This window comes from Schistosoma mansoni, chromosome 1 (genome assembly GCF_000237925.1).
Source record: "Schistosoma mansoni strain Puerto Rico chromosome 1, complete genome".
Classification (NCBI taxonomy): Eukaryota; Metazoa; Platyhelminthes; class Trematoda; order Strigeidida; family Schistosomatidae; genus Schistosoma; species Schistosoma mansoni.
This window is the reverse complement of record NC_031495.1, coordinates 19,781,991-19,795,913: the sequence shown is the minus strand read 5'-3', so window position 1 is coordinate 19,795,913 and position 13,923 is coordinate 19,781,991. Positions and strand designations below refer to the sequence as shown.

At 30.6% G+C, this 13,923-nt stretch overlaps 1 protein-coding gene across 1 annotated transcript in view; it reads left to right on the top strand.

The window, feature by feature from the left end:
- Positions 1–9,499, top strand: part of Smp_140800 (notch) — a gene marked incomplete at its 3' end in the record, with an annotated part of 79,391 nt that extends 69,892 nt beyond the window's left edge. Inside the window, exons 15-17 of the mRNA XM_018793580.1 lie at positions 2,386–3,200; positions 5,196–5,359; positions 7,704–9,499. Coding sequence (XP_018648078.1) covers positions 2,386–3,200; positions 5,196–5,359; positions 7,704–9,499 — 2,775 coding nt within the window. The remainder of the gene's footprint in view (positions 1–2,385; positions 3,201–5,195; positions 5,360–7,703) is intronic.
- Between the last annotated feature and the right edge of the window lie 4,424 nt (positions 9,500–13,923).

Sequence of the window (13,923 nt, the reverse complement as noted above, 5' to 3'; positions counted from 1 at the left end):
ATATATATATATATATATATATATATATATATATATATATATATATATATATATATATATATCAGGAATGTGTGACTGCAGAGGCAAAGAACAGGCATTCAAGACTCTGGATTTTTTACTAGTTGATTATCATTAACATAGTGTATCTGTAGTCACTAGAAAATTGATACTTTCCGTGGATTTCAAAACTACATCACTCAAGTAACCTTAATACGATTACTGTTTACTGCACAGTAATTAACCAGTTTATCTACCGTTATGCATCTAAAAATGATAATTATATCACAGAAAATACTTGTCTGATTCAGAATAACGTAAGGGATAACAAATGATTAACTGATAATCACTAAGTCAAATACAATGATCCTTCATTTTTGCCCAGTCATTCCATTTCAGTGAGAGTAAAATTTAATAATCAGTCATAATTCCAATAATGTGTGATAATTCATTAAAATATCTTTTTTCTAAGGTATTCATCAATTAATTCCTGTCATCACAACATACATATTTATTTATATGACTCAATACTTTTGAAATAATTCAGTGTAAGTTTTATGTATTTGACTACCCTTATCCAAGTGTAGAATACCAAGTGGAGTGTTGGAATTCTTGGAAAACTGCACACACACACACATATCAACAACTTTTTTTGATGTGTCAGTATCATATGTGTTGAACGTGGGAATTGTAGGTAATTAAAAAACGGAATTTTAATACCATTTCCAACCACATCCTCTCAACAAACGTCATATATATATATATATATATATATATATATATATATATAATATATATATATAAAGCGAATATTGAAACAATACTGGCTAAATTTATCATCAGTTTGTAGTACGGTAGTCATGTGGTATCTTCAGTTAATTAGAGAGAAAATTATCATTCAAAAGAATATGAAAGTTTGTAATGTAAGATAGTATGGTTAGTATAATGAAAATGACGTTGAGTCGGATGATCTTACAATAGTTAGGAGGAAATTGAAAGTGCAGTATACTATGATTATTATTGTTATTATTATTATTATTACTATTACGAGAATACGGGTGGGGACTACCAAATTACAGAATTCTATTAAATATGTGAACCACATATTGAATACATCATTTGCAAAGTTCCAATATTTATCCTTCACGTTCTTTTTGATTCTTCTTATTCGTAATTGCTTTCTATTTCCTTTTCTATTCTCTTAAACGTGATCTTATCAGCCCTTTGCTGCCAGGATTTCCACTTCCGATTGGTGTAACATACTACATATGTCTGTCAAGATAAGTAGTACACACTACAGTAGCAGTAATAATTATGGTATTTTGAGTTCCATTATTCCTTTATATGTACCCTTTCATTTCATATTCCTAAAATATATTCCATCTTCCGTAGCCTAACTTTTTACTTTCAAATTAATAAAATAGATCTTTCTGATCAGGTTTCTTGAAACAATTTATCAAATTTCTTTTGTTTTAAATTAAATAAATAAAGTGTTAAGAGAACACAAATCTACTACTTAATATGACCAAGTATTTTAAGATCAAATGACTTAGTTATTCGGATATTCTGTCGTCATGTTTGTATATATTTAAATTTTAGATAGATATTTCACTTATTTTCTCATTGAATTTTTGTCATAACTACAGATAAAAGGATAGATAAATGGGAACTATAAAAGTTTCATTAACTATTTCCTTTATCGTAATATGTTGTCAAAAAATTGGCATAGAAATATTTGATTAGTTACAATTCCAAATGATTTATATTTCTAATTTAGCATATAACATTTTTCACCATACAAATGTAACTTCATTGTATATAATGATCAATGGATTATTTTTGGTTAACCTCTGAAATTTCAAGTTTAAACTCTTCCATATATGTTAACATGGGAAAATGTCATAACTCTTTAATGTCTATAATGAAGTTTATGGTACTTGAACTATATAGTCTATTATTTTTTCTATAAAAAGAGAAACTTTGATGAAATATCAGTTATTCATAAGAGAGGACTTCGGACATATACGTTAGATGGATTCGAGGTACTGTGCCATCTCAGCACAGTGAGGTGAAATCATCAAGAGGAATCTCATAGTGTTAGATGTTGTAAAAGTAGTTTTAGTAGTAGAAGAGGCTAGGTATTGACTATATGCTTTAAGAAAAAAGGATAAATCTGTGAAATAAAAAGTATAAGTCTTTTAGCATAAAGGTGAGTGTATGCTTGTCATTATGGCTGTTATAGAGCAATGCCATAGTTAAATAAACCATGATTATTACAACTGTTGACGAGAATTATATGACAAGATTTTTATTAACTTCTATTAATTACATGTAAGATATTTTTTACTTCTTATTTCATGATTTCTTCCCTGTCTTTTTCTTTTGCAGAATTCCACTTCACTAACCCCATCTTCACCAACTTCACGCAATCAATATGATGTTAATAAAACATTTTCCGATTTCGGTTACATGAATACTAAATTTACACCTAATCATATTCCTTCGACTCTAATTAAATATACCACTACACATACATTTACAATGCCAATTTCATGTATCTCACAAAATTATTCCAGTAATTTATCATCACTATCCTCAACAGAACATCAACAAAATCAACGACAGCATTATTCATTTATGCCTGTGCTAGAATCCACTGAATATGATCATAGTGGCAGTCCAAGTAATAGTACAATAACAACTGCTATAAATATGAATAGAACAAATAACTTCAATGATTTTGATTGTCAACAAAGTGAAAATTCCAACAGTTTTAATAATAACAGTAATAATTTTCAAACTATGCAAGAATTATGTCAATTTTTAAATTCCATTACACAATCAGAATTGAATAGTTTTCAGAAAATTCTATTAAAGACCATACTTGATTACTATGGCTCAGGGGATTTATTAGAGATGAATAGTTATGAACGATATCAACAGAAGCAACAACAACGGCTATGTACAACATTTGCCAGATCACAAAATCCAGCTTTAAATTCCGAAAGCAATATTTCTGATTTCAATATAGTCTGCCATCTTCTTACTCAAAATGATGAATCGAACACCATGCAAACAATCCTGCATAACTCTATGAATTCAGTGATTTCTTGGCAAATGATATACAATTCTACCCATTTGCATCGTCTACTAAATCTTCGGATTCCAGACACCGGTGAAACATTACTTCATATATCTGCAAGGTAAACTTTCATTCAAACATTTTTATTTTGTGTAAGTAGTTGAACTACTTAACTTTGAACAAGTAGTCAAATGTTATGTTAAAAATCTTGTTATCTTAACGAAACCGCAAGATAGATTTTGTGATAGACAGATTTTTCATTATAAGGGTGATGATGATGATGGTGAAAGTTTAGCCTAACCAGAAGTGTCTTGGGGTTGTTTTTCTTCTGAATGCAACCAAAATATCTGTGTTTTTCCCTTACACTGAATAATTATTGACATTATACACAAACCAATATCAGATTTTTGAGGCAATGTTCCCACTAGGTTCTCACTGAATAGACAAGCCATGTGTGTGAGATGGGGATAAAATCTCAAATATAAAATATTAGAATGCCTACTGTTTTTACTACTACTAATAATAATAAGAGCACTTTGGCCATTTTTCCGATAAGTAAAAATCGTATTATTTTCTATCTTTACTGTTTGCTTCTTTGACAGTTCTTATGGGATGATAGATGAAAGAGCTACATCATGAAAACATAGTTATTGTTTGGTGGTTGTTTTATTATGGTTAAACTTATCATCAACTATACTTACACCCAGAAGTGTTTCAAAATCAATAAAGTCACTGTATATATGGTCATCTGTCTTCGGATAATTTGAAGTGTTTTCGAACGTTGAAGATTTGAACAAAGCGACGGGTTTCTATAACTATCACCTTTTTAAGCATTGCTTTAAAAATGCCATTGAAAATATTTCTAATCAAACGTTGAGTTTGAAAAAATAATAGCAATATTCGTTACATGAAATTTCTCTTCAACTTCAGCCCTTCAGTGTTACATTACCTTTTACGTACTTAGCGTGAGATTTCCAGGAAGTTAAGACTTTATTATTTATCTTACCTGTTTTAATAGTAGTGTAAAGACTGAAAAAGATGATAACCATTTTCATATTGTTTATATAGACCTTAATGCTAATTGTACTTTCAAACTTTGAAGTGATCACTCGGGCTAAGTGATTTGATATCAGAGTACATATTGTTTAGTTTTCTGGTTAGCTTCAAGAGTAATCCATATTTATTTTTGCATATCGTTTTAGTATAAACCAATCTTGAAATAACTTGATTTCATCGCAAAGTTGATCAGTTCATAATCAAAATGTACAGTATTTCAGAGAATATTGAGAAAAGTTACACTTGTTAAACCTTATCACAGTTATGTTTATTTCTTAGGATTGTATGTAGATAGCAAATACTGACAAATTATAGATTAAATGTCTCAAATAATTTATGTGTATAATTTAACTTTTTTGGAATAGTTAAATTAATTTCCATACCTTAAAATAGTTGTGATGACTTGGATAATCTTGAAGAGTCTACTGTAAAATAAGTATGAGTCTAATGCATTTCTTTTTGTATTATTCAGTAAAAACTATATTTTAATGGGCGATATAACTGGTAAATAATTACGAGAATGAAGTTTTACAATTAGATAGAACTATGATATTGTGGAATTTTTACTAGACAGTTGGTAATGATTATTAGAAAGCTAGTTTTTTCTATTCAATACTTGTTAGCTAGATGTCAGTATGTTAATGTTGTTGTGATTGACAATTATTCACTCGATTAGATGCATTCTGCCTAAGTTCAGTGACATCTGCTAACTTAATAGATTCTTTCAGTCATCTTATCTATACGATGTGTTGATCATTTCGCAATTTTACATAATCAGTATAGAGTGCATGTTATCAGCGCAAAGATGATAAAATAGGACGATCTTAAATTGATGATCGCTTTTCCGTTGTCTCGTAGTTCGTTTGTTCAAACCAAATCCATAATGTACTGGTCTGAGTTCCTGAAATCTGACCTAGTAACTGGGGCACTGTGTATTGAGCATTAGATTCTGGGAAAAAGTAGATTTGTCTCTTAAAGAAATTCCTACTGACATTCACTTCTCTCTTTTAAATTATTTTAATCAACTTTTTTTCCAAAAAAAACTTATTTCTTCATATAGATTTAATCAAGATAAAGCTATCTACAATCTTTTAAACGTTGGAGCGGATTTCTCTACTGTTGATAATCAAGGTCGTACAGCACTTTACACTGCAGTTAGTGTAAGTGCTATTGAATCAGTTCAAGCAATTCTTAGTCATCCAACATCGGGTTTAAGTCCATTCTGTTATTTACCAAATATATTACAAGATTCTACAACACCACTTATACAAGCAATTAAATTAGGAGATACTGGTAAAATTAATTAAATTATTTATTTATTATGATTATTTTCATACTTTTGTTTTAAATTAATGAATATATGGTTACTATGATTAATACCTTAATTAACTGAACATAACATCTCTAGATAGTTTATCTACACGACTTTTTTTATTACAATGATTGCAACTGGGGCACCTTAGAACGAATTTTCTTATCCTTTCTCGGATACACATTGAATATACTTAGTGTATGACATTGCCTGATTAACATATTTGCCCACTATAATAAAATAATTATAAATTTATAACTATAGTGCCTATTGATGAAGATATTGAAAATAATTGTTTGTTAAAATCTTTCTTATTTTCGAACATATATGTGGTAAATGCAAAATCAGCTGGGGATAACTATACATTAAATACATTTTTGCATGTCTCTTCAGTCGTCCTGTACATACTTATTCATTCTTTCATTTCGATTGTTATTCCAATTATCTCTCTGTTTCTCTTCCCCTTATCCTTATTTTAATGTTTTACCGTTAGGCATTCCACTTCTGTTTGCTGCTACATACTACTTATATCTGTCAGTATACGTAGGATACACTATATACATGATGATGATGTTTGCTACAATTAAAATTGTAAAATTTATTTTTGGCCTACATTTATCGCCATCATGCACAGTCTGTATTACTGTCAAATCATAGTCTGGTTGTAACTATATTCAAGATAAGCAAAATGAGTCTTTAATACTATATCTGTCTCTAAAATGTAAATGAATATAATTAACACAAAATCACTTCTATGTGTTGTGCTGAGTACAATAACTGATTACTTTTTGAAACCTGGTTGAACTCGAAATTTATCTATTTATACTTGTTGCTTAAAATATCAAATATAAAAGCTTCAAAACGTTTTATCAATAGACGAATACACTATACTTGGATGTTTTGTGCTGATGATCATATCAGATAAAACAGTTGTGAACTGTTCAAACCTTAGAGTAAGATGTTTCACAAAAGAATTTGAACTAAATTTAATAGTCATGTAACAGTTCTGCGATGTAAAAATCTGAAAAAGACACACAAGTTCCTCTTTTATAGTGATTAATCTATTTGCTATCTTGAGTAAGTTTATATTCTCCTTTGTTTACTACACTTGTAGTCAAACATCCTATAAGTGGACTCTATATAGCCTTTGACCAAACATCAAATGGTAAACAAGTTGAATTTCGTAGTAATTAATGGGAATCTTATTTATTTTCTGAGTAATTTACCTATTCAGTTAAGATTACATAATTTTCACAAGCATGGTAAGTTTCCTTGAATTTTTACGGAATCATCTTAGCAATGATCGTGTACAAAAAACACAGAATTTTTACTAAAGAGGGTTATATGAAGATGTTGTACAATTCAGAGAGTAATTTACTGCACAAAGTAACCTTAGTTTATAATGAGTCATTGAAAATTATAATGTGTCGATTCAGACACATAAGTAGTGTGATGACAATAATCCACGAATTAAATGTGTTATAATGGTGGTGTCGTCTATTCATCCGATGTATTCACACTTGAGCATCCGATCGTTTGATCTAGAACCAGTTAATGAACAGAACAAAAGTATATTATGACAAAGGACGGAGGGCAGATGTATGTGTTGCAATACGGATTTATGATGCACCAGATAATCTATCTAGGCTCGTTAACCAATTATAGGTCATTTAAGATAGGCATATCGAAATTAGGAGAGAATAAGGCTGTGTCACAAAATGAGTAAAATTAGAATTTTTTTATCATTGATTGCTTAATCAGTGCACTCCAAAATGTAATGGTTTTGAATGCGATTCTATGCGTATATTCACGATTGCGCATTGTTCAACGGTTCGAAACTAAAACAGAACAATTTTCACTTGTTTTCCTGGCCTTCATTAGTTCTTTAGTTGATGGAAAACTGACTGAAAAACTCACTTGTCAAGACGTCATCTCCACATCTTACTTTCACAAAAGTAACATTGAATACCATACACAGACTTGTGCAATTATTAGCCTAGTGATAATTATTATACTCTGTGATAGATAAATCTACTTTCATAACTTGACCACTGAACTTTATTCATATGTGCTATTTAATTGTAGCTCGATTACACTTTAAGAAAAAGTAATTCATTGTTACTGAATGATGGAGACTTGAGCAGGGACTTTTTAAAGAATATGTTTGTATATATATATATGTAAATAATTCATAAAATACACGATATGAAGTTGTGTTCTTTTGTTAAACCTTGTTTTCATTTGTCTATTACACAGACATATTCAATATGCTATTACATGCGATGAATGTATTAGTTTGTGCATTGACAAAGACTAATATATCACGTGGTCAAGAGTATACAAGTTATGATATGATTGGAACATCAACTGATTTACTTCATATTCAATCTACATCATCATCATTATCAACTGGAGCAGTAGCATCATTATCCCCACCAACAACGACCACTACACCAACAGTTAACGGTGGCGTAGAATTCAACTACGAAGAGAATACTCTGAATTTTCTTGATATTAACACTTCAGATAGTTTAGGACGTACAGCGTTACACTGGGCAGCTGTAACAGATCAATCGGATATCATTCATAGTTTATGTAATTCTGGTGCAACTGTAGATGCGCAAACATTACATGAAGAAACTCCATTAGCTTTGGCATGTAGAGAAGGCGCTGTGAAAAGTTGTCGTTTATTATTGTTAAGTGGAGCTAATTTAAATTTAGCTGATTATTTAGATCGTACACCCAGAGATTTAGCTTATTTAGGTGGACATTATGAGATTGTTAATTTATTAGATGAATATACTGCCAATTCAAATACTGAATATTGTACAAGTGGAAATCTAAACAAAACTAGAAAGCATGATTTATTCACTTCAAAAACATTGACAACAGACACAAATACACTCTCTACGTTGCCAAGAATAACATCAATAGAGCAATCCTATTGTTCATATTTTCCAACTCCCAAATTATATGACAATAACAATCAACATCAATTGACCTATTATGATACGGAGTCTATTACCCATAAACTGTCAACTGGGAATCCAGCATCCCAGCATTATTCAATGATGAAATCAGCTGTGAAAGACATGAATGAGGAGTGTCCAAAGAGTCGAAGTGTTCATTGCATTATGACAACAACAACAACAACGACAACTATTAGTACTATTGGTGTTGCTACGGCGACAACATCACCGAAATTTATCGAGACATATGGGTTGACAACAACAGTAGCTACATCATCGTCATCAATGTTTAACAATAAATTTGACTTGTTGTCGGCATCACAATACTCACTGGGGAGTGAATTAACTACAAAACTCATTACTACTAATGATGTCACTACTACTAACAATAATGATAATAATAATAATACTAAGCGTACACCTCCATCTCTTGCTCTGTTGAATACTAATACTAATAATATTGACAATAATAATACTAATAACACAATATTGAATTCTATTCAAACTCATCAAACATTCAATAAACCGGATAATTTAGATTCATTTACTAATAATACAAACAATAATACTAATAGTAATGATGTTAAAGTTGAACTACTCAAAGATTCATTATTGAAAGTTGATTATAATTTTAATAATAAAATTAGTAATAGTACACATATTAATCATATTATAACTAATTCAAATATAATGGGTTCCGATGAAAGTGAATCACCAAATCATTGGTCATCAAGTTCATCTGATTTATCACCAAATCGTACAAATATGAATAATATTATATTACAGAAATTTGATGAACAACCATCAATATACCGTGGAATTCATCATCCATTGAATACATCCAATTTATCATCTATTATGTTATCTAAATGTAAATCATGTATAAATGTAAATAATTATCCTCATTATAATAAAATTATTACAAATTGTAATTTCATAAATCCTAATATTAATAATACTACTTATAATAAAGAATCATTTCTTACAAATTATAATAATCAATATCATTTCGATGATTATAATAATAATAATCACCAACAACAATATCAACGTCAATATCATTCAACAGATAGACAGTCATAATCTTTGACTTCAATCATAAATAAATCCTTTACTTATCATTTTGTTATGAATATCTATAATGTGCATTTGTAAACTAATCATAAATTTGAAAAATAAGAAGAATTGATGCATGTGTAGAATGTAACGAAATTCCTTTTCTTGGAAACTTAATTGAAATGAAAGCTATGATAAGTGAAAGAATTAGTCAATTATAATTTATCAAATAACTTCAACATGTGCATGTTTATGTGTATTTATGTGTAAATGATGACTTATCATTATGTTGTGGTGGTCTAATATGTTCTGTATGTTGTACAGAATAAAAGAAAATATATCCATATAGAATTCACATGAATACATTCCTTTTTCGAAAAGATCAATCGGTATTGTTTAAGTCATCATTCCCAGAATAGAACTGTTAATAAAGTTTAAGATAATAATTTATCATAAATCAATAACTAATTATATGTACATATTATGTTTATAATAATGAAAGTTGTTGAGAGGAGCAAAAAATTGGACCACCTTGACAGAGAATGGACAAACTGCATTTTTATTTCTCTCCTCTAATTCATTCATTATGTATTGCTTTCACATTTCCTGTCTTTATTATAAATTCAAAAACCTTTCTCTATTGTGATCACAAACCAGCAGAAAACTTTCATATATATATATATATATATATATATATATATATATATATATATATATATATATATATATATATAAGCTTACGGATATTCATTATTTTTGCTTTCTGACTTCCTCAATATTTCTAATGCTTGTAAATAAATCTTCTAAACTCTTGTTAATGTTATACAAACAGTGTGAGAAGAAACTGTGCGTAGGTGAGTGTGAGGCGTATTGATGTTATAGAAATATACTGTATTAGTAGTAATTTCCGGCAACGAGACTTCCAGTAGTAGATTTAAATATTCAAGGAGTTTACTGACATAAATGAGATTTTAAACACTGATATATGTTATTTATTAGCTAGTTAGAATTTCTAAACGCTAACGTCATTATTGTTTCTAAAAGGTGAGTAATTTTCTTTAAAATACTACTACAAATATGTACAACTCACGAGTAGGGTCAGTATATGTTAAACATTGTTTGATGTGGTGTTTGAATTACCTTCATCGAGTCCATGAGTGCTTATGTTAATATATCTTATTCTAGATTCAGCATTGTTATTTATCATAACTGATAATCATATTATAGTGTAGAAAAAACACCGAGGTTGGTCGGTTTAAAATACCATTCTGCTTGTGCCGAAAGACAACGCAAATTTAAATTCGAATTCTTCTTAACAAAAAGGTGAATTAAATGAGTATAAATTCTTCATATCAGTAATCTCAAATCTTATTAAAGTCGTAAATAACACGTTTGGAGTGTTTTGTACGGGATTTAATAATTTTGAAGTCCTACTTACCATAAAATCTGTTAGACATAATCAAAGTTAACCAATTTATGCTGGCTAAATGAAAAAATTCCCACGAGACGGTAACTTGTAGAAGTTTAAAGTATTTCATGAACTTCAAAGATTACAATTACAATTTTATTCCGTTTTAACTGCAAGTAGAATAAAATTTGCTACAGGTTATCTTAAGACAATTCTATGGAGGCTAAAGATTGATATACAACTTGATATAACTTTGATTTATTCCAATAACTTAGTCAACTATTGTTACATCCAAGTTGTGTTTTACTTCATACACTGTCAGAAATTCTTTACGCACAGGTGCTGTCCAATATTAAAATTAATTCAAGTGGTATATTTGAATAATAAATCTGTATCAGTTGTATCGTATTTCGAGAAGTTTGCAATATTGACCTACTGAATATGTATAGGATGTATAAGCATCAGTTCTTGGATTTACCACCACTGCCTCTACCTGGAGGCAGTGTGTTTACCCCAAATGCCCCGGTACGGCCAAGAGTGGGGAGAGTCCGCTCTACCTCTCAAAATGCTCTCACATGGCCACGCGTATATAGCCTCTGCCAAGGAAGTCCTACTCACTGCCTTCTCGTAGCATTACTGTTGTTTACGAAATTGAGAGGACGAAAAGCGAATATCCGGCGCTCTAACCGGGTTGGTTGACACGGAAATTTCACCTAGGGGAGTTGGAAAACCCTGATTCCAAACCAATGGTGCACATGGGCTCCAGTATCCTGGGGGAACAAATGGCGTATGAATCAATCGTTGGTCATCGGCTACCATGAGACTGCATCTCCTTACAATGCTCCACTGCCTTGTGGATCAGACCTTTAGGTCAGAGGCTCCGAATGTGGCCCCCTAAGAAAACCATTTGCTTCAGTTTGGGTACCTGGGCAGTATCACAGCCCTTACACAAATCAAATGAGATTTGTGCGGCACATATATATCTGGTGCCCCTTTGTACTGATTTTTATGTGTTTACATAAATAAGTAATATAGATTATAGCATAACTGATTTAATTGTACTATAGTGAGATCTGAATGACTTTTCCTAGTATATACATGAAAAGCTTACTATCCATTTCACACGATTTAAAAATAACTGTTCTAAAAATTTTCAAGATAGTTCTAACGTAGATAGATGTCCATCACAATTTTTAACCTGTTTTTTCTCTCGAACCAACCTGCGCCATGTTCTACAATTGAAGTCTTCTATGGAGAATGTGATTGTTCTGAGTAAATTGCATATTTTAGTTGTCAAACTGTAAAATCGCTAAAACCTAATAGTAAACTGAATGTATGTGCAGATTTTTCTACTGGATTCAATAGTATCATGCAGGATCAGTTATATGACCTTCCAGCCTCAGTTGGATTATTTGTTTACTCAACTAGAATAAAGTAATATATTTTATACGATTTACTTTTCAAATTTCTACCATCAGGAAGATGTTTCAAAGAACATTACTTCTCCTTTTTTTACTTAATAAAATTCTTCACAAAACTATAACTGATCCTCAAATATTTGTGGGCTATAGTTTGATCGGAGAAAAAAAAGAAATATATATATATATATATATATATATATATATATATATATATATGAGTCGGGAGAAAGCTAGAAGCGGCCATGGACTGTTGATCTGATTTATGTTGACAGGTAACGACCATTTGGTTGAGCTTCATACAATAAGTGCGAGGATGGAAGCCATGACTTAAAATAATTTACAATGTCTCAGATACACTTAATTTATTCTTACTCTAGATCTCTGGTTCTACCACTCATTCATACATACCTTCTTATTGTCTGTTTGGACTATATTCTTAAAGCTTAGTCTTTTTCATTATCATTGTCATTACATTATTTTGAGTTCTTTGCCATCTATTTTGTCAACTTCCTTTCATTGTGCTAATAATGGTATAGCAACTTCGGTTAATGCACATTTGTACCGGGCTCTACGCTGATTATGACTGATAGGAGAACCATCAAAATACAAGAAATAGTCTATGGTTGAGGTTTCTCAACAATGTACACCCACAAATAAGTCATTGCTTCGTGAACTTTCAGTCAAAACCATATGAAAAAGAACCTGTTCTTAAAAACTCACCGTTTTGATAATTGTGTTGACTTTGTATGATCGCTATCATTTTTAACTAGAATATGAAATTCCACAGTAAATAATTATTTATATAGACACCGTCAGTGTTTTCGTGTTTAATCATAACCGCACTCCTAAATATGAAGATCACGACCAAAGTTCTATATGATCCACAAAGACAGTTGGTCTGCAAATGATTTGGATATGAATGAAATTCTACTTGTGCAAACTTTTATTTCATATCTCGTACATAAGCGTCGCATTAATCGGATATTAACATTGAGTCTACTCAAGCTCAGAGATTTTTAGAGAGGATTTGTGAGGATGTATCCCCCAACTACATTGTAAATGTGAATTGATCGATATTGAATTGTCAACGTTTGGTTAAAATTTATTCCCGTTAGCGTAGTTAACCTTAGGTGCTTCATGAAAAAAATGTTTAGTTAACAATTCCTGGTATTTTAACGCAACAATTTCGGAATACTCAAAACATCTAACACGATTCATGCCAGTAACAATTTCACGACGCAACCAGCTAGTTTATCTCAAGTCTAATTCTAATTGGTGATCCCAATGGGTACGTGGAACTGACAAAGTACCAGTACCAGAATACTTATAGTTTCCTGTATACTAGTCACTTATCAAATGTAAATCGGGAGATGCCAGTACTTTATAACTACCTGGTTATCGACGACATTGAGAAAATTACACACATTACATATTGTAGTATATGGAATGGTTAACATGCCCTATTGTTTGTAATGATGGTAATCTGAACCAATACACTGGGTCATTTAATTTCTCTACTTAGAACACATAACTGCACTATCGCGTACTCAGTATACATGAAACGCGTGGTAAGCGATTCTTAGTCACTATTCTACCAACGCTTTTTTCTCAAAGAACAATGC